The sequence below is a fragment of the Bufo gargarizans genome, chromosome 3 (assembly GCF_014858855.1).
Source record: "Bufo gargarizans isolate SCDJY-AF-19 chromosome 3, ASM1485885v1, whole genome shotgun sequence".
NCBI classification, from domain to species: Eukaryota; Metazoa; Chordata; class Amphibia; order Anura; family Bufonidae; genus Bufo; species Bufo gargarizans.
Window position 1 is genome coordinate 559,720,343 of NC_058082.1, and position 21,640 is coordinate 559,741,982.

The 21,640-nt window shown below is 42.8% G+C and overlaps 1 protein-coding gene across 1 annotated transcript in view; it reads left to right on the forward strand.

Annotated features, from left to right (window-relative positions):
- Positions 1 to 21,640, forward strand: part of TMPRSS3 (transmembrane serine protease 3) — a 155,090-nt gene that overhangs the window by 122,420 nt on the left and 11,030 nt on the right. Inside the window, exons 15-16 of the mRNA XM_044285875.1 lie at positions 669 to 764; positions 16,116 to 16,258. Coding sequence (XP_044141810.1) covers positions 669 to 764; positions 16,116 to 16,258 — 239 coding nt within the window. The remainder of the gene's footprint in view (positions 1 to 668; positions 765 to 16,115; positions 16,259 to 21,640) is intronic.

Sequence of the window (21,640 nt, forward strand, 5' to 3'; positions counted from 1 at the left end):
GGCAGAAATATGTCTCAACAGAAAGTAAAATACTGTAAATAATTATAATGCGTAGTGGGTGACCCTGATGACGATGTAGGATATCATTATTAATATATTGCCCTTATTTTAATCTTCTTTATTAATAAAAGACATAAATCTTCCCTTGGTAACCATGACAACTGCCTCTCCTAGAGATAGAAAGCTTAGTGTAATTTATATAAAAATATTATTTAAAGGGCTTGTCTAGGATTAGAAAAAAAAACATGGCTGCTTTCTTCTTAAAACAGCCCCCCCATCGGTCCACAGGTTGTGCCTGGTATTGCAGCTTAGTCCCATTCTCTTCTATAGAACTAATCTGCAATACCAGGAGCAACCCATGGATGGGTGTGGTGCTGTTTCTACAAGAAAGAAAGCAGGAAAAGTGTCTTAAAAAAGAGGTGTGGATTGTGGGGGTCATGAATTGCGACAAATATATTATCGCCCTATAATCTGCCCCTAAGAGTAAACAACTAAATAGGGTCTGGTTATTTGGACCTAAATAAGCTTGATATTAAAGGGTCAATCTATATGTGTTTTCACTGGGGACTCATTATCAGTCTGTCTCAGGTCGCCACCTAATGGTCAGTAGGTAAAATTACACTTTAATTTTTTTTTGCAAATTTTACTTATGTTTCTCTCATTATTAGGCTTAATACAACCAATCTGCCTTCCAAATTATGGAGAGGATTTCCCGGAGGGTAAAATCTGCTGGATATCAGGATGGGGAGCCACGGAGGAAGGAGGTACTTCACAAGGGGCGTTGCACATTTTAGTAACTTAACACAATAAGACCTCTGGTCAACATGGAAATGAAAGAGGCTGTAAAGAATCAGAAAATCCTGTCTGCTTTGTTCCAAAAACAGCGCCACTCCTGTCCACGGGTTATATGGAGTATTGCAGCTTAACCCCATTAACTTTAGTGGGGTTGCAATACCTGACACAACCCATGGGCAGGAGTGGCGCTATTGTTGGAAAAAAGCAGTAGTAGGATACTCAGTAAGTGTAGGATATCCCTATTCATCCTCCCTAAGACCCCAGGAAGCTGAGTTCTATGGACTGTTGCATGCAGGGTCGGTTTTAGACAAAATGTGGCCCTGAACAAAATCAATAATGGGGTAGAGCAATTTCTATACAGAATAATGGAGCAATTTCCATTAGGCCTCATCCACACGACCATTCTGTTTTTTGCGGTTCGCAAATTGCGGATCAGCAAAAAAACGGAAGCCGCCCATGTGCCTTCCGCAATTTGCGGAATGGAACAGGCGGCCCATTGTAGAAATGCCTATTCTTGTCCGCAAAACGGACAAGAATAGGACATGCTATATTTTTTTGCGGACCACGAAATGGAGCAACGGAGGCGGACAGCACACGGAGTGCTGTCCGCATCTTTTGCGGCCCCATTGAAGTGAATGGGACCAGAACAACGGTCGTGTGCATGAGGCCTTAGGGTCCATTCACACGTTCATTGTTTCTTTCCTGATCTGTTCCGTTTTTTGCGGAACAGATCTGGACCAGTTCTGTACCCATTCATTTTCAATGGGTCCTGAAAAAAATCAGACAGCACAATGTCCGATTTTTTTTTTTTTCAGGACCCATTGAAAATGAATGGGTACAGAACTGGTCCAGATCTGTTCCGCAAAAAACTGAACAGATCAGGAAAGAAACAACGGACGTGTGAATGGACCCTTTTTCTGTATAAGTTTCAATCTGATTGTTGCAAGTTTTGCTGGTCCACTTGGTAACCTAAGAAAAAGTAAAAAAAAAAAAGTTTAAAAGGTTTTGCAAATATAAAAAAATTGAAAAATTCCAATACCCCCCTTTCCCCAAAAGAAAAATAAACAAAAAAAATAACACTATGCATGCAAAAATGCCCGTACTATTAAAATATAAAAAAAAGTTAGCACATATGGAGAATGGCGTAACAGAAAAAATTTTTTAAGGCCGATTCAAAGTTTTTCATCACTTTATCTCTGAAAAAAATGGAATAAAAAGTGATCAAGTCATACACACCCCATAATGGTATTGTCAAAAATTACAGATCGTTCCGCCAAAAAATGAGTCCCCACACATCTCCATAGACATAACTATAAAAAAGTTATGGGGATCAGAAAATCACGATAAAAAGAAAATTTATGTTTTTTTCCCAAAGTGAGTCCTGGCGTTTATATCGCTGACTGAAGCTGGAATTGCTGCAGGGAGCGGGCCTATAGAGGTCCTGAGCAGGAATGCCACCTTCCCCAACAAAAAATAGCAGTTACACAAGTTAGAAAGGTTGGCGTGGATTAACACAGGTGTTATTTGGTCATATTTTTTACGTTTTGCTCCATTTTTCTATAAAAATCTAACTTTTCACTGTTGGGGACACCCTGTGTATGGCAAGAACATTAACCACTGAGCTATAGAGCTCAATGTTACACTGCTGAGGCTATAGTAGGTATAATACCCCTTTAATTTAGAATGATCCCCATTTCTCAGCGCTATTGTTTGTATGTGTAAAGTTGTGCGGCCATTTTTTATCAGCCGTGTTTGCTTGATGGATATGCACCTGTGACTATGAATATGAATGTGCTAGCCTAAAGTTTCTTGTAGAATAAGTTATGGCTAAAAACCTCAGTTGTAGTTTCCCATGTATTCATATACATCAGTTATCATTTTATATATATATTTTTTTGTAATTACATATTTATTTTGTGCCATACGTTTTTTTTGCAATTAGTGAAATTTTTTTAAATGATACTTCTGCTGTATATGAATACCTAATACATGACAAACTACTATGAGGTGTCTCTGCAACAGTATAACATTGAACTCTACAGCTCAGTGCTTAAGGTTCTTGCCTTTAATGTAGAAGGTTGTGAATTCGAATCCCAGCAGAAATGTTTCAAAAGTGGAGGCTTAAACCGTTTTCCGACTGTTCAGCAGCAGTGAAGCAGGGGGCCGCTTAGAGGATGCAATTGCCCACTTTGAACCCCCCCCCCCACGCCGGCCCTGGCTAGCATTGTGAAGTGGACCACAAAAGGGTGACTCTTAACAAACCGTAACTGTGTTTCTATGCTTTTTTGCGATGGTGCCCCGGTGGTAAAGCGGATTTCATTCTCTACAATTTGGGAAGGAAATGTTGGATGGGATAGGAGGTCACAACCCACCGATATTCTCAAGCAGAGGGTCAGACAAATAAACCAGTTCTTTAGTGCAAGAACCCTGCATATAGCAGCCTCGATCTCTGCCTCCTGGACCCCTGTGACCATGACTACAAAAATGGTAGCGAGAGTTCTACTTTACTTTGCAGATTGTAGGCCATAAAGGGCTATCAAGGGTTGTTCCCGTCATAGAAATAGATTCCAAGTCACTTGAACGGGACAATGCTGTAGTTCCCTGGACAGGGGGTAGGTGGCAGTGTTACTGTGCAGGGTACACTGCGAGGTGCACTGAGTGCTACTGCAGCACCGCGGCCTCTTCATCTACAGGATAAGTGGGGTCAGACCTCCATAGATCCCTATAAGAGAGTCTTCCTAAGAGATGTATGGCAGAATAGCCTAACTCCAACTAGTAAGACAATCTGGGTAAATATAGCTTGGATCTCATTAATTAAAATGTACATGTCCATCTACGTAACATGTTTGCCCTTTGTAAATATAGGACATTAATTACTTGTACTGATCCTGAGTTACATCCTGTATTATACTCCAGAGCTGCACTCACTATTCTGCTTGTGCAGTCACTGTGTACATACATTACATTACTTATCCTGTACTGGTCCTGAGTTACATCCTGTATTATACTTCAGAGCTGCACTCACTATTCTGCTGGTGTAGTCACTGTGTACATACATTACATTACTTATCCTGTACTGGTCCTGAGTTACATCCTGTATTATACTTCAGAGCTGCACTCACTATTCTGCTGGTACAGTCACTGTGTACATACATTACATTACTTATCCTGTCCTGATCCTGAGTTACATCCTGTATTATACTTCAGAGCTGCACTCACTATTCTGCTGGTGCAGTCACTGTGTACATACATTACATTACTTATCCTGTACTGATCCTGAGTTACATCCTGTATTATACTCCAGAGCTGCACTCACTATTCTGCTGGTGGAGCCACTGTGTACATACATTACATTACTTTTCCTGCACTGATCCTGAGTTACATCCTGTATTATACTCCAGAGCTGCACTCACTATTCTGCTGGTGGAGTCACTGTGTACATACATTACTTATTCTGTACTGATCCTGAGTTACATCCTGTATTATACTCCAGAGCTGCACTCACTATTCTGCTGGTGGAGCCACTGTGTACATACATTGTATTACTTTTCCTGTACTGATCCTGAGTTACATCCTGTATTATACTCCAGAGCTGTACTCACTATTCTGCTGGTGCAGTCACTGTGTACATACATTACTTATCCTGTACTGATCCTGAGTTCGATCCTGTATTATACTGCAGAGCTGCACTCACTATTCTGCTTGTGCAGTCACTGTCTACATACATTACATTACTTATCCTGTACTGATCCTGAGTTACACCCTGTATTATACTTCAGAGCTGCACTCACTATTCTGCTGGTGCAGTCACTGTGTACATACATTACATTACTTATCCTGTACTGATCCTGAGTTCGATCCTGTATTATACTCCAGAGCTGCACTCACTATTCTGCTGGTGCAGTCACTGTGTACATACATTACATTACTTATCCTGTACTGATCCTGAGTTACATGCTTTATTATACTCCAGAGCTGCACTCACTATTCTGCTGGTGCAGTCACTGTGTACGTACATTACATTACTTATCCTGTACTGATCCGGAGTTACATCCTGTATTATACTCCAGAGCTGCACTCACTATTCTGCTGGTGCAGTCACTGTGTACATACATTACATTACTCATCCTGTACTGATCCTGAGTTCGATCCTGTATTATACTGCAGAGCTGCACTCACTATTCTGCTGGTGCAGTCACTGTGTACATCATGGATGTCAAACTCATGGCCCTCCAGATGTTGCAAAACTACAACTCCCATCATTCCCTGATAGCTGTAGTATACCCAGGCATGATGGGAGTTGTAGTTTTGCAACAGCTGGAAGGCCACGAGTTTGACATCCCTGGTGTACATACATTACATTACTTATCCTGTACTGATCCTGAGTTACATCCTTTATTATACTCCAGAGCTGCACTCACTATTCTGCTGGTGCAGTCACTGTGTACATACATTACATTACTTATCCTGTACTGATCCTGAGTTACATCCTGTATTATACTCCAGAGCTGCACTCACTATTCTGCTGGTGCAGTCACTGTGTACATACATTACATTACTTATCCTGTACTGATCCGGAGTTACATCCTGTATTATACTCCAGAGCTGCACTCACTATTCTGCTGGTGCAGTCACTGTGTACATACATTACTTATCCTGTACTGATCCTGAGTTACATCCTGTATTATACTCCAGAGCTGCACTCACTATTCTGCTGGTGCAGTCACTGTGTACATACATTACTTATCCTGTACTGATCCTGAGTTACATCCTGTATTATACTCCAGAGCTGCACTCACTATTCTGCTGGTGGAGTTGCTGAGCCTTCAGTTTGCTCCTCTTGATGAAGAAATGTATGGCTTATAACAAACCTGTGAAAACACAGAACAATTTCTGCATCAGGAAAGAAATGGCCATAAAATCTATTCAAAGTGTAAAGCGACTGAATAATAAACGGTATTAGTTTCATTGCCTGCCCGCTCTGAAGCTCTTAATGACACCCGTCCATCCAGTGTATGCAGATCTGTTTGTGATTCCAGGTAGTGCCATCCAAGAACAAAGGGCCCCGGAGACAAGGACTGGCAACCCCAAGCACTAATACAGATTCCTATATAACAGGCATGTGCAGTGTGTAATAGCGCCTCCTGCTGTCAGAAGCGTCTACATAGCAGTTATAGTAATGAATCAAAGACTAGATGTTTGCCATCCAGATACAGTTCAGCCACAAGTCTCCCTTTAAACAGTCCAGTCACATATACGGTTCAGCTGGAGGCCTCCCTTGTATAGTGCAGCCTCATGTCACCCATATACAGGACAGTTGTATATCCCCCATATACAGTGCAGTCACGTGTGCTCCATATACAGCGTGTCTGCCATATGCTGTGCAGTCCAATATCCCCCATATATGCTGCAGGCCCATGTCCCCATTATACAGTGCAATCCCAGATCCCCCATATATAGCGCAGTCCCATTTCCACATATACAGTGAAGTATGTTCTTCATATATGGAGCAGTCACTTGTCTCCTATATACCGTGTAGTCCCATGTCCCCCGTATAGAGTGCAGTCACATATTCCCTATATACGGTTGTAGAGGGAAGGGAGAGATTTGAATATATATATGTTGTCCCTGTGTGGCCAGTATGGGCCCAGTGTACAGTTGTGGCCAAAAGTTTTGAGAATTACATAAATATTGGAAATTGGAAAAGTTGCTGCTTAAGTTTTTATAATAGCATTTTGCATATAGTCCAGAATGTTATGAAGAGTGATCAGATGAATTGCATAGTCCTTCTTCCTTCTTTGCCATGAAAATTAACTTAATCCCAAAAAAAAACTTTCCACTGCATTTCATTGCTGTCATTAAAGGACCTGCTGAGATCATTTCAGTAATCGTCTTGTTAACTCAGGTGAGAATGCTGACGAGCACAAGGCTGGAGATCATTATGTCAGGCTGATTGGGTTAAAATGGCAGATTTGACCTGTTCAAAGGAGGGTGATGCTTGAAATCATTGTTCTTCCATTGTTAACCATGGTGACCTGCAAAGAAACGCGTGCAGCCATCATTGCGTTGCATAAAAATGGCTTCACAGGCAAGGATATTGTGGCTACTAAGATTGCACCTCAATCAACAATTTATAGGATCATCAAGAACTTCAAGGAAAGAGGTTCAATTCTTGTTAAGAAGGCTTCAGGGCGTCCAAGAAAGTCCAGCAAGCGCCAGGATCATCTCCTAAAGAGGATTCAGCTGCGGGATCGGAGTGCCACCAGCGCAGAGCTGGCTCAGGAATGGCAGCAGGCAGGTGTGAGCGCATCTACACGCATAGTGAGGCGAAGACTTTTGGAAGATGGCCTGGTGTCCAGAAGGGCAGCAAAGAAGCCACTTCTCTCCAAAAAACCCATCAGGGACAGATTGATCTTCTGCAGAAAACATGGTGAATGGACTGCTGAGGACTGGGGCAAATTCATATTCTCCGATGAAGCCTCTTTCCGATTGTTTGGGGCATCAGGAAAAGGCTTGTCCGGAGAAGAAAAGGTGAGCGCTACCATCAGTCCTGTGTCATGCCAACAGTAAAGCATCCTGAGACCATTCATGTGTGGGGTTGCTTCTCATCCAAGGGAGTGGGCTCACTCACAATTTTGCCCAAAAACACAGCCATGAATAAAGAATGGTACCAAAACACCCTCCAACAGCAACTTCTTCCAGCAATCCAACAACAGTTTGGTGAAGGACAATGCACTTTCCAGCACGATGGAGCACCGTGCCATAAGGCAAAAGTGATAACTAAGTGGCTCGGGGACCAAAACTTTGTCATTTTGGGTCCATGGCCTGGAAACTCCCCAGATCTTCATCCCATTGAGAACTTGTGGTCAATCCTCAAGAGGCGGTGGACAAACAAAAACCCACAAATTCTGACAAACTCCAAGAAGTGATTATGAAAGAATGGGTTGCTATCAGTCAGGAATTGGCCCAGAAGTTGATTGAGAGCATGCCCAGTCGAATTGCAGAGGTCCTGAAAAAGAAGGGCCAACACTGCAAATACTGACTCTTTGCATAAATGGCATGTAATTGTCGATAAAAGCCTTTGAAACGTATGAAGTGCGTGTAATTATATTTCACTACATCACAGAAACAACTGAAACAAAGATCTAAAAGCAGTTTAGCAGCAAACTTTGTGAAAACTAATATTTGTGTCATTCTCAAAACTTTTGGCCACGACTGTATATGTGGGGATAGATTTGTATCCCTCAGGTTGTGGCTATGCATTGCCACAGGTATGTCTGGGTATATATATATATATAGATGTATGTATGCCCCAGTTATTACATGCATCTATATGTGCATTTATATAATATTCCCCAGGTTTTATTATAATTTGCTATATATATATATATATATATATATATATATATATACTGTATATAGATATGCCCAATTGTCCGTATACATATTCATATACTTATATAAATCTAAATGTGGTCAAATCATGCCCCCTCCCTAGCCTAATCCCCCTGCATACCAGTGCGTCTGCAGAAGGGCAATGCCGGTGAGATAGCCGGACAATTGTGTCCAGGTGCGGCTACTTCAAAAGACAGGAGATCAATAATGATTTCCTGCCTTTTGATTGCATCTCCAGAGGTATGTACATGTACCTCTGGAAATGCGCGGTCACAGAAGATGCGCGCCTGCCTGCAGCGTGCGCGGGCTGCTCGGGAGCGAGCGCCGCCGGATTTAAATAGTCCGGCGGCACTGTGCTCTGCAGTTGAGCCGTGCAGCACGGACAAGAGCATCCCCTAGAGACGAGCATTACCCTGTAAGACGAGCATTACCCTGGACTGGAATAAGTATCGCTATACCACCAACACTATTAACCCCTGCTATTATCTCTGCATTGCCCTGTGATCCCTGTGCCCTGCATTTACCCCTATATTAACCCTTGATTAATCCTTACTGCCCACTGCCACCAATCTATATTAATCCCTTTCCTGCAGCCCTGCTAACTTCTGCCTTGCTCTATACCCCATCCCTGCCCTGCAGAGCGTTAACCCCTGCATTGCCCTGTACCCTGTATTGTAACCCCTGCATTCCCAGTAGCCCCAGTCCCTATATCCCACATACCCCAGATTCTGTGTTAACCCTTTTCAACCCTCGGTTAACCCTTTCACCCATCGTAGGGACACTATATAGTCAGGCTGGGTGGGTTGCTATTAATGTGTATGTAAGTGATTAAAATGTATAGCTAGTTAGTGGGGTGGGATTGTTATAGATTACTGTGTTGACTATAAGTATATATATTTATGTCCTTTAATATAAATATATATAATTATAGCACTAATTAGGCTACTTTCACTCTCGCGTTTTGACTTTCCGTTTGTAAGATCCGTTTTGCCCAAATGCATTCGGAATGGAAAAGGATCCGCTCAGAATGCATGAGTTTGCCTCCGATCAGTCTCTATTCCGCTCTGGAGGCGGACACCAAAACGCTGCTTGCCAAACAGAGCCAAAAGGATCTGTCCTGCCACACAATGTAAGTCAATGGGGACAGATCAGTTTTCACTGACACAATCTGACACAATTAAAAAAGGGACCGTCCCCCATTGACTTTCAATGGTGTTCAAGACGATCCGATTTGGCTATGTTAAAGATAATGCAAACGGATCCGCACCAAACGCGAGTGTGAAAGTAGCCTTAGACTGTAAGCGTGTAATTGTTTTAATACAATCCTTTTATTGTCCATAGTACAGCTTGTGGTCATGTATTGTAGTATCAGTAGTAAGTCGCATATAGTTCAGTGTAGAGTGAGGCAACAGAGTTAGGCCCCTTTCACACGGGCGAGTTTCCGTGCGGGTGCGATGCGTGAGGTGAACGCATTGCACCCGCACTGAATCCGGACCCATTCATTTCTATGGGGCTGTGCACACAAGCGGTGATTTTCACGCATCACTTGTGCGCTGCATGAAAATCGCACTAAGCTCTATATTGTGTGCGTTTTTCACGCAACGCAGGCCCCATAGAAGTGAATGGGGCTGCGTGAAAATCGCAAGCGATTTTCACGCACGGTTGCTAGGAGACGATCGTGGTTATAAGGGAAAATAATAGCATTCTTAATACAGAATGCATAGTACAATAGGCTGGAGGGGTTAAAAAAAAATAAAAAAAATATTTATGACCAGGAGGAAAAGGACCTGTGGTGACGTCACTGTGCTCATCACATGGTCCATCCCCATGGTGATGGATCATGTGACGGACCATGTGGGCAGTCTAAGGCACACCTGTGCAATATTCATGCTGTCTAATCAGCGCCTTGATATGCCACACCTGTGAGGTGGGATGGATTATCTCAGCAAAGGAGAAGCGCTCACTAACACAGATTTAGACAGATTTGTGAACAATATTTGAGAGTAATGGGTGTTTTGTGTCTGTAGAAAATGTTTCAGATCTTTGAGTTCAGCTCATGCAAAATAGAGCAAAACCAAAAGTGTTGCTTTTATATTTTTGCTCAGTGTAGATGGTAATTGAGACAATGTGGGGGTGAACAAATAAATGAATGAATCAGAAACACAATGTCTGTGGTGATAAATATGAGATATGGGGAACATATTTTTTTTTAAAAAGGACATACGAATTTATATATGGGATTTTTTGAAGAACAATTTATTTATAACGAACACCCTTGGTGCAGCAAATTGATATTCCACAAGTGGTACATCGACGATCTGCTAATAATTTGGAACAGAAGCTTGGACGATGCTGAAAACGTCACCTCTCATCTGAACAAGAACACCTTCAACCTCACATTTACGGCTAACTACTCTAAGGTAGCCATAGAATATTTAGATTTGGTCCTTTCCTCCATAGGAAAATATATAGAAACCAAAACATTCTTTAAGGCTACATGCACACAAACGTTTGTTTCCGTGTCCGTTCCGTTTTTCTTTCCGGATAGGATGTGGACGCATTCATTTCAATGGGTCCGCAAAAAATGTGGACAGCACACCGTGTGCTATCTGCATCAGTATGTCCGTTCACATGAATTATCCTCTTCTCCCATCATCATCATCATATGCGATTAGTATCAAGCACTAGCTTTCCTCTAATTAGATATTATCGTTAGGAACACAGTGGACGCCGTATGAACCATTATTTTTACTATTGCCCCACACGCTTCCTGTTCATTGTACGTTTGCCTATGAACTATATGTGACTATATGATTTTATTGACAGCACTTTTTAATCCCTCAAAAAAAGTTTTTTTTTATTATATTGAAAATTTCATGATATTGGGGAAAAATTATTTTATATATCTATCCTCTATCATTATAGTTTTTTTTTATTATTATTACAGTATATATTTTTTTTCAATATTGTGTTTTTTTAGACTTCAGAAAGGAGTACATTTAGGTCCCTTTCACACGAGCGTGATTTCCGCGCGGGTGCAGTGCGTGACGTGAACGCATTGCACCCGCACTGAATCCTGACCCATTCATTTCAATGGGGCTGTGTACATGAGCGTTTTTGTTCACGCATCACTTCTGCAATGCTTTGAAATCGCAGCATGTTCTATATTCTGCGTTTGTAACGCAGGACAGGCCCCATAGAAGTGAATGAGGCTGCTTGAAAAACGCATTGCATCCGCAAGCAAGTGCGGGTGCGATGCGTTTTTCACTGATGGTTGCTAAGAGACGTTGTTTGTAAACATTCCGTTTTTTATCACGTGCGTGAAAAACGCATCAAAACGCATTGCACCCGCGCGGAAAAAACTGAACAACTAAACGCAATCGCAGACAAAACTGACTTGTTTTAGTGCCAAAATCGCAGCATTTTCACTGAACGCACCCTGAACGCATCCGGATCAAATCCGTCACGCCCGTGTGAAACCAGCCTTAGGGTCTATTCACACGTCCGCAAATCTATTCCACATTTTGAGGAACGGAATTGCGGACCCATTCATTTTTATGGCGCTGCACGATGTGCTGCCCGGATCCGGAATTGCGGATCCGCACTTCCGGGTCCGCAATTCCGTTCCCGAAAAAAATAGAACATTTCCTATTATTGTCCGTAAATGCGGACAAGATTAGGCATTTTCTATTAAGTGCCGGCGATGTGTGGTCCGCAAAATGCGGAACGCGCATGGTCGATGTCCGTGTTTTGCGGATCTGTGGATCACGGACATGTGAATGGACCCTAACTCCGAAACGCGTTGTCACTTATTACTAAAAAATAAAAAAAAATTCTATATACATCCATGGAGGTCGTGTATTTGCGCCAAGAGGTATCACTATCCTAGTACACATCTCCCTTGTCACGGCGGACGTGCACTCAGACTCACAGATAAACCACCAACCAGGCTCTAGGCGAGAGGCAGGGGAAGGGTCACCTCCTAGCTAATCCCTGACCTCTCTCCCTGCACTGCTCAGCGCACATGCAGACCTTGGTGGTAGGTATGATGTGTCCCCGTGCCTGGGCTGAAACACCCTAGATTCCCTGAGATAGTGAAGAGGGGAAATAGTAGCAGCCTGCTCGCACAGAACCTGGATGGGAGAGATGACACAAAACAACCAAGACAGCAAACAACAAAACTTGAAACCACACTGGGATGGAGTGCTATTTAAACTAATGACCGCACCCAGTGCACCTAATTAGAGGCGAATCCAGCACGGCTCCAAAACAAAACACTAAACTCGTGCTGCTATTCTGGCCGACCTCCGCACATAGTGAGAGCGGGGCATGACATCCCTATTGTATTGCGCATCACTCGGAGAACCGGCCACTCCACCTACGAGGATTAAGAGATACCGCAGCACCAACCTTTTGTCCCCACGAGTGTTGTGTCTGCGTATGCACAACACCTTAAGGTGAGCACAACTATTGGTATGTTTTGTTCCTAAATATCCTTTTACAATCATACTACCCTATGAACGCCTTCCCTTTTTTGCCACATATCTCCACACTATGTCACCTTGCCACTCTGTGGTATCCTGATGCTGCGGCTGCCGCCATCTCCACACTATGTCACCTTGCCACTCTGTGGTATCCTCCTGATCCTGCTGCTGTCGCCATCTCCAGACTTGGTCATTGTGCCACTCTGTGGTCTCCTCATGCTGCCGCCACCTCCAGACCATGTCATTGTGCCACTTGGTGGCCTTCTCCTGATGCTGCCAACTCCAGACTGTGTCATTGTGCCACTTGGTGGCCTCATATGCTGCCACCTCCAGACTCTGTCATTGTGCCACTCGGTGGCCTTCTCCTGATGCTGCTGCTGCCTCCACCTCCATACTCTGTCATTGTGCAGACTTGGTCATTGTGCCACTCTGTGGTCTCCTCATGCTGCCGCCACCTCCAGACCATGTCATTGGGCCACTTGGTGGCCTTCTCCTGATGCTGCCAACTCCAGACTGTGTCATTGTGCCACTTGGTGGCCTCATACTGCTGCCACCTCCAGACCATGTCATTGTGCCACTTGGTGGCCTTCTCCTGATGCTGCCAACTCCAGACTGTGTCATTGTGCCACTCGGTGGCCTCCTCATACTGCTGCCACTTCCAGACCCTGTCATTGGGCCACTCAGTGGCCCTCTGCTGCTGCTGCCGCCACCTCCAGGCTCTGTCATTGTGCCACTTGGTGGCCTCCTCATACTGCTACCACCTCCAGACCCTGTCATTGGGCCACTCAGTGGCCCTCTGCTGCTGCTGCTGCCGCCACCTCCAGACTCTGTCATTGTGCCACTCGGTGGCCTTCTCCTGATGCTGCTGCTGCCCCCACCTCCAGACTCTGTCATTGTGCCACTCGGTGGCCTTCTCCTGATGCTGCTGCTGCTGCCCCCACCTCCAGACTCTGTCATTGTGCCACTCGGTGGCCTCCTCATACTGCTGCCACCTCCAGACCTTGTCATTGGGCCACTTGGTGGCCTTCTCCTGATGCTTCCACCTCACTACTATGTCATAGGTCCACTCTGTGGACTTCTCATGCTGTTCCCACCCTCCCCACTTCATGACTGGTCCCCTATTTTGGCTTTCGGCCTGGCTGACCCCATCATTTATTTGACCTTTTCTCTGATCTGTCAGAAGGAAGTACAAATGAGACGCACAATGGATCCTGTCTGTGTAGCAGCTGTAAGGCCTGTATGGTCCCATCAGAATTGGCTTGTGATTTGGTAGCCAAAAGCAGGAGTGGGTACAAAACACAGAAGACATGCAAATATTCCATTCACGTGTCATCTATGTTTTAGATCCACTCCTGTTTTTTTTGGGCATTAGCAATACTGATGGATTACTGACCAAATGCTGACTGAGTGAAGGCGGATGCTCCACAGATAGGATCTGGTTTTTGGGGGTTATTGTTCTGACGGATCAGAGGAAGGGCAAAATAATCAGTGACGTCAACACAAACTTACTGCTGACACCCTCTCCACTCTGTCGGGGGCTCTACTTGTAGAAGTGTTTAATAGAGCAGGTTCTGTAGACATCTATGTGGAATCAGCTGACGGCTGTGTAAAAGGAGTGTGCTTCTTCTTGACGCTAACATCGACCTGTAAGGCTGAGTTCATACTTTTGTTATTTGGTCAGTTTTGGCCCCGTGACTGCCCAAATAAGTGCAGTGTGCAGTGATTCTAAGAGTGACGCCTGTCATCTGCGTGTCATACGGACTCACGGTATTCTACACCACTATAAAGGCTCTCTGCAGCATGGAAATAGACGCTTTTTAACGTAATTCGCCGCAAATATATTCAGATCGAACCAAATTTTTCCAAAAATATTCGGTGAACCGGTGAATTGAATTTTTGAAAAATTCGCTCATCTCTACATATAATCCTTGCTGCCTGTTAAGTCATCGCTGTCCATGCACCCACAGGCTATATGTTGCCCCCCTGACTGAGAATTGATTCTATGACCGTACATACGAGCGGATCAATCTGTTTTCGTATCATTAGACGAATTGTATGATATATCATGTTCTAGGAGCCTTTGTCATAAACCTAATAGTTTCAGCCGGTGTTAAAGGAAGGCTGAGCCCTGGGAATCCGTGTTGTCATTTTTTTCTTGTTGTTTTTCTTTCTTTTTTCGTTTAAAAAAAAAATATGGAAATGGTCGATCTGCTCAGCGCCTTTGTGAAAGATATTTAAATGAGGGATTAGGAAGCAGCTTATTCTTTTCCTTAAAGCCTGCTGCTGAATTCATTGCATCACACACGGTTGCCATGGAAATGGCTGTATTATTACCGATTCAGAGCGGCAATGGGATCGCAGCAGGTGGCAAGATAGCAAGACGGGCGAAAAGGTTTCAGTATTCGAGACAAAAAGCAAAAAAAAAAACATAACATGTGAAGTATAAGTGTGTGGCGCGCTCCATCCCCCTCCCTGCTGGAAAATTGTGAATTTTACAAAGACGAGAAGTTTCAGTCATTTTTTATGTTTAATTCATGATATATAGAAAAAAAAAAAGATGATTATGAGGCTTCAAAGTAAAAAAATAAATAAATGGTTATACAAGTTTTTAAAAACATGGATGCTTTCTTCTAAAAAACAGCACCTGCCCACAGGTTGTGTCTGCAGTGAATGAGGCTAAAATGCAATACCACACACAGCCTGTGGACAGGGGTGGCGCTGTCTTGTGGACAGGTGTGCATTGGACTGTTTACACACGTTGCAGGTAACTGGGCATTGTTCTGCTGTGTGACAATGGCAGGATTATTGTTGGTGCAGGTCCTGGACATGGTACTGAGTATGTTATGGGTGCCCCGCGTTTTCTGTAGCAGAGGGCACAGGGGCAATTTGGGTGTCTGGATAATGTGCATGGAGCCTGTCAGTGTACGTCGCTAGGAGGGGCAGTGACTTGGTGGTTCTGAATAGTGATGGATGAACATTCGGGAACGCGAGCTCGCGATCAAATGTTCGCGAACCGCGCGTTCGCATTGCGTCCATTGACTTTAATAGCAGGTGTACTTGAAAAACCTTAAGGTCATATTTGCAGCCACCAAATACAAACTATGAGAGCACAAATAGTCCCATAACATGGACAGTGACATACCAGAGGGGGATCGTTGGCAAAAATTCCCACAAAAAATATGTATTTTATTCAAAGGCCATTTTTATGCGCCTTAAAGGGAAACTCAAAAATGTGCCCTGCTGGAGCCTAGAAAATGTTATTTCCTATCGGTTTGATGTATACAAATGTGCAGTACTCCACGTTTTTTTTGTATCCTGCAGAGTCCATTTAAAAAAATGCATATGTACAGATCCCCCAAAACAGTCTCATCCACAGATAGCCCATGTCAGATATCCATAAAGAATAGTTATAATTTTATGCTTGATATGTTTATTTTACAGGGGACACATCTCAGACAATGGACTATGCTGGGGTCCCACTCATATCAAACAGAGTCTGTAATAAAAAATATATCTATGGTGGAGTCATAAAGCCATCAATGCTCTGTGCCGGCTTTCTGGAAGGTGGGGTGGATACCTGTCAGGTAGTGTAAAAATGTTATTAATCAGATATCAAATACTTAGCAAATAACCGATCCCTTCCTGCATATCATGACCACATCATTAACTGGGCGTGGGTCATTATTAGATATTAGCCATATGGTTTTTGTTTCTCATTGAAAATTATGATATCTCAACTAATTAGCCTTCATTGCTGTAATGCTATAACTATTATAACACTGTTGAATACGTACTCAAACATGATTATCATAAATCTCACACTACAAAAATATAACTACTATAATACTGCTCCTTTGTACAACAATATAACTACTATAATACTGCTCCTATGTACAAGAATATAACTACTATAATACTCTCCTGTGTACAAGAATATAACTACTATAATGCTGCTCCTATGTACAAGAATATAACTACTATAATACTGCTCCTTTATAGAAGAATATAACTACTATAATACTGCTCCTATGTACAAGAATATAACTACTATAATACTGCTCCTATGTACAAGAATATAACTACTATAATACTGCTCCTATGTACAAGAATATAACTACTATAATAATGCCTCCTATGTACAAGAATATAACTACTATAATACTCTCCTGTGTACAAGAATATAACTACTATAATACTCTCCTGTGTACAAGAATATAACTACTATAATACTGCTCCTATGTACAAGAATATAACTACTATAATACTGCTCCTATGTACAAAAATATAACTACTATAATACTGCTCCTATGTACAGGAATATAACTACTATAATACTGCTCCTATATGCAAGAATATAACTACTATAATACTGCTCCTATGTACAAGAATATAACTACTATAATACTGCCTCCTATGTACAAGAATATAACTACTATAATACTGCTCCTATGTACAAGAATATAACTACTATAATACTGCTCCTATGTACAAGAGTATAACTACTATAATACTGCTCCTATGTACAAGAATATAACTACTATAATACTCTCCTGTGTACAAGAATATAACTACTATAATGCTGCTCCTATGTACAAGAATATAACTACTATAATAATGCCTCCTATGTACAAGAATATAACTACTATAATACTCTCCTGTGTACAAGAATATAACTACTATAATGCTGCTCCTATGTACAAGAATATAACTACTATAATAATGCCTCCTATGTACAAGAATATAACTACTATAATACTCTCCTGTGTACAAGAATATAACTACTATAATACTGCTCCTATGTACAAGAATATAACTACTATAATACTGCCTCCTATGTACAAGAATATAACTACTATAATACTCTCCTATGTACAAGAATATAACTACTATAATACTGCTCCTATGTACAAGAATATAACTACTATAATACTGCTCCTATGTACAAGAATATAACTACTATAATACTGCTCCTATGTACAAGAATATAACTACTATACTAAACCCCTCCGGGATTTGGTCTAAGCTCGCTGACATTCCTCTGCGGGATGGCCTTCTCCCGGATGGCAGTTTGACCTGGGACCCAGTGGTGGACCTCCCGGAGGTTAAAACTGCGCCTTTTTTCCACTTAGCAGATTTTAAACGAGACACTAAAAAGTGTACTGGGCCTTTTACAGGTAATAGTTCCCCCTCCTGGCTTGAAAAGAAGGTTTTGGCTACTAAACCTCCCCTTAGACCGTTATCCCAGATGTATAAAGAAATACTTTCTTCATTACCCCCAGAGCTACATTATGTGGTCTCCTGGGAGCGGGAGCTCTCCATGTCTCTTACGGAGCCGGAGAAGGCGTCCATCTTGTCCCACTCACACGGCTTCAGTCGCTGTGTGAGGATTCAAGAGAATTCATTTAAGCTTCTCAGTAGATGGTACAAAACACCCGAGTTCTTGCATAAATTAAACCCTGAGGTCCCTGAATCGTGTTGGAGATGTGGTACAGGTATTGGGTCTTTGTCGCATATTTGGTGGTTTTGTCACAAGATTCAACCGTTTTGGAAGTCAATTGAGTCTGTGGTCAACCAAATTTGCAAAACTAAGGTTTCGATAGATGCTAAACTGGTGCTTTTATGGTGCCCTAACAGCTCTCTATCTCCCTCTAAACATGACCTCCCCACGATGCTGCTTACAGCAGCTAAGTTACTTATTCCCTTTTTGTGGAAGAATGACTCCCCACCGACTCTTCTTATGTGGACCGACAAGGTGGACCAGATCTACCGTTTCGAGGAGCTTGCGCATTGGGAGACTAACTCACGCGCCCGCTTCTTAAAACTGTGGTCCCCATGGAAAGTTCATAGAAATTTTACATGATAGAGCAGAAGTTATCTCACTTCCTCGTTTCCCCCCCCTCCTCCCTTTCCTCCCTCCTGATTGTCCCTTCCCCTTCTTCCCCTTTTACATTTTTATTTGGTGTTTCTTACTAACTATGACAAGATTGATTGTATTGTCTATGCATGATGTATATGCCAGATGAGCATTTGGAGATTTGTCATCACCACTGAAATGTCATGTATGGGCCTCGACCCTGATTTTTTGCTCTTTTTCAATAAAAAGAAATATGGTTAAGAATATAACTACTATAATACTGCTCCTATGTACAGGAATATAACTACTATAATACTGCTCCTATATGCAAGAATATAACTACTATAATACTGCTCCTATGTACAAGAATATAACTACTATAATACTGCTCCTATGTACAAGAATATAACTACTATAATACTGCCTCCTATGTACAGGAATATAACTACTATAATACTGCTCCTATATGCAAGAATATAACTACTATAATACTGCTCCTATGTACAAAAATATAACTACTATAATACTGCTCCTATGTACAAGAATATAACTACTATAATGATCTTTTTATTTAAAAACAGGCAACAAAATATTACAATACACTTACAATAAAATCATAGAAAAGAATAATAATATAAAGTGACATCACTTTCATAATACACATCACAACGCATTATACAATTACTGACACATGGATGTTCCTCCAGTACACGTTATTGCGGTTATTTTTCAGGTCTTTCTTATATATCATCTTCAGACTTTCCAGGACATTATATAAGATTTTATCACAGGTCAGGAGCTCTCTGTTGATGACCAGGCAGCACCGTGCACACCACAGTTGGTACATGGTCACCACATTTACTACATATAAGGAACTTCTGCTGTATTGTCTGAGATCTGGGGGGAAGTCTCCATACAAGAGCTGATTATACGGCTGCCCCACTAGATGTGGTAACTGAAGGGACCGTGACACGGCCTCCCATACCTGGACACTGAACGGACAGTCCAGCAGAAGATGCTCCATGGTCTCCAGTACCTGACGGCATTGCTCTCTAGGGCAGGATCTATCTGGCACATTTCTACACTTTAGATTGTCCCTGACATACATTTTACCATGAAATGCCAGCCATGACACATCCTTCATGTGAGCGGGGACTCTGGGGTCCTCCAGGATTTTCACAGCCTGTTTTACATCCAGGTTCGGGGCGTTCCTCAGCTGAATGTGGGCACTAAACTGAGACATCAGCAGGTTCTTATACATCTCTTTCCTACTGAGCTGCTTTACCTCACCATATAAGATTTTCCATTTAATGATCTTGCTAATTGCTTGTACCGCATACCAGGAAACGTTATTCTTAATGCGCCCCGAGATCCTCTTGATGGGGTCACCTACCGACCACACAGACACAAACTGCTGGATCTGGTTCTTAAACAGATGACTCCACGGCTTCAACTCTGAACTCTTACAAAATGAGAAGTTCCTCATCAGAAACATTAAGTTAAAGAAGAGCTCTGGGCAGGGCATGGACAGGCCACCCTCCTTCTGGGGAAGATAGACAATGTTCCTCCTGACTATATTCACCCTATTACCCCACAAGAAGTGGAAGAAGATATTGGTCAGTCTGGTGAGTAACTTATCAGGCACTGGGAACACTACACTGACATAAAGGAATAGCGGGAGCAGGAAGCTTTTCAGCAGGCGGATCTTCTCCTGATAAGTCAGCTTCCAGTGTCTCCAGCACTGCACCTTCTGCTCACACACCGCCAGCTTCTCCTCCCAGTTCACCTTCCCATCATCTACAGTTCCAAACTGAATCCCCAAAATCTTTATCTTCTCCTGCACTGTTCTAAAGGGCACTGAGAAGACCCCATGGTCACCCCCCAGCCACAACGCCTCGCTCTTATCCATATTCACAGCAGAATTTGACACTCGAGAGAAAGCTGCTATCTCCTGTTGTAGGGCCGCACAGTCCTCACTAGACGAGACCAGAACAGTCACATCGTCCGCATAAGCACAGAACTTTATGTCCACTCTTTTACTCTGTAGGTGACATTCTAACCCCAAGAGATTTCTATTATCTTGCAACTTTCTTAAAAAAGGATCCAGACTGAAGACATACAATAATGGGCTTAGAGGGCACCCCTGCCTTACACCAGACATGATCCTAAAGGGTTCTGCCAAGTGACCATTAATCAGAGGCTGACTTACCGCCTCCTTATAGAGAACCTGCAGCCATTGTACGAAGCGTGCAGGAAGGCCATACTCCAACAACACCTGATATAAGTAGTCATGATGGACTCTGTCAAAGGCCTTGCTCTGGTCTAACCCAACCACATATGCTCCTCCACTGTGCTGCCTGATGTATGTCACCGCTTCCCTCACCAGCAGCAATGAGTCCTCTATAGTCCGGCCTTTCACACCACACGTCTGGTTGGAGATGATCAGGTCATCTGCCACCGCACTCAGCCTGTGATACAAGATCTTGGCCAAGACCTTATAATCAGTGTTCAGTAAGGACAATGGACGCCAGTTTTTTAAGTCTTTTAGATTTCCTTTCTTTGCCAGAAGAACCAGAACAGATTTATACTGTGACTGCAGAAGTTTCCCGGCAGAGAGGCAATCATTATAGACCTGCGCCAGGTCTGGGGCTAATATATCTCTAAACTCCTTATAGAATTCACTGGTCAGACCGTCCAGGCCCGGGCTCTTCTTGGTTTTTAAGGAGTCAATGCTCCTCTTCACCTCCTCCTCAGTTATGGGCTCGGCCAAGCCATCTACTTGTGCATGATCTAGTTTAGGGAGTTTGACGCCTTTCAGGTAAGTTCTGATGTTGTCACCACTTATCTGACGGCCTTTAAACAGATTTTTGTAATAATCTCTAATAATCTTATGGAGTTTACTCTGATCAGACTGCTCCACCCCATGCTCATCTAACAGGCTGGTCATAAGCTTCTTATTAACCCTGTTCTTACAGGCAATATAGGGGTCTGGGTTGTGGACCCCCCAATTATCGAACTGCCCCTCTGCTTTGAGAGACTTGAGGCGGTCATACTGCAGCTCTCGCATCTCCTGCTTTATCTGGCTGACGTATTTACCATCTATCTTCTCACC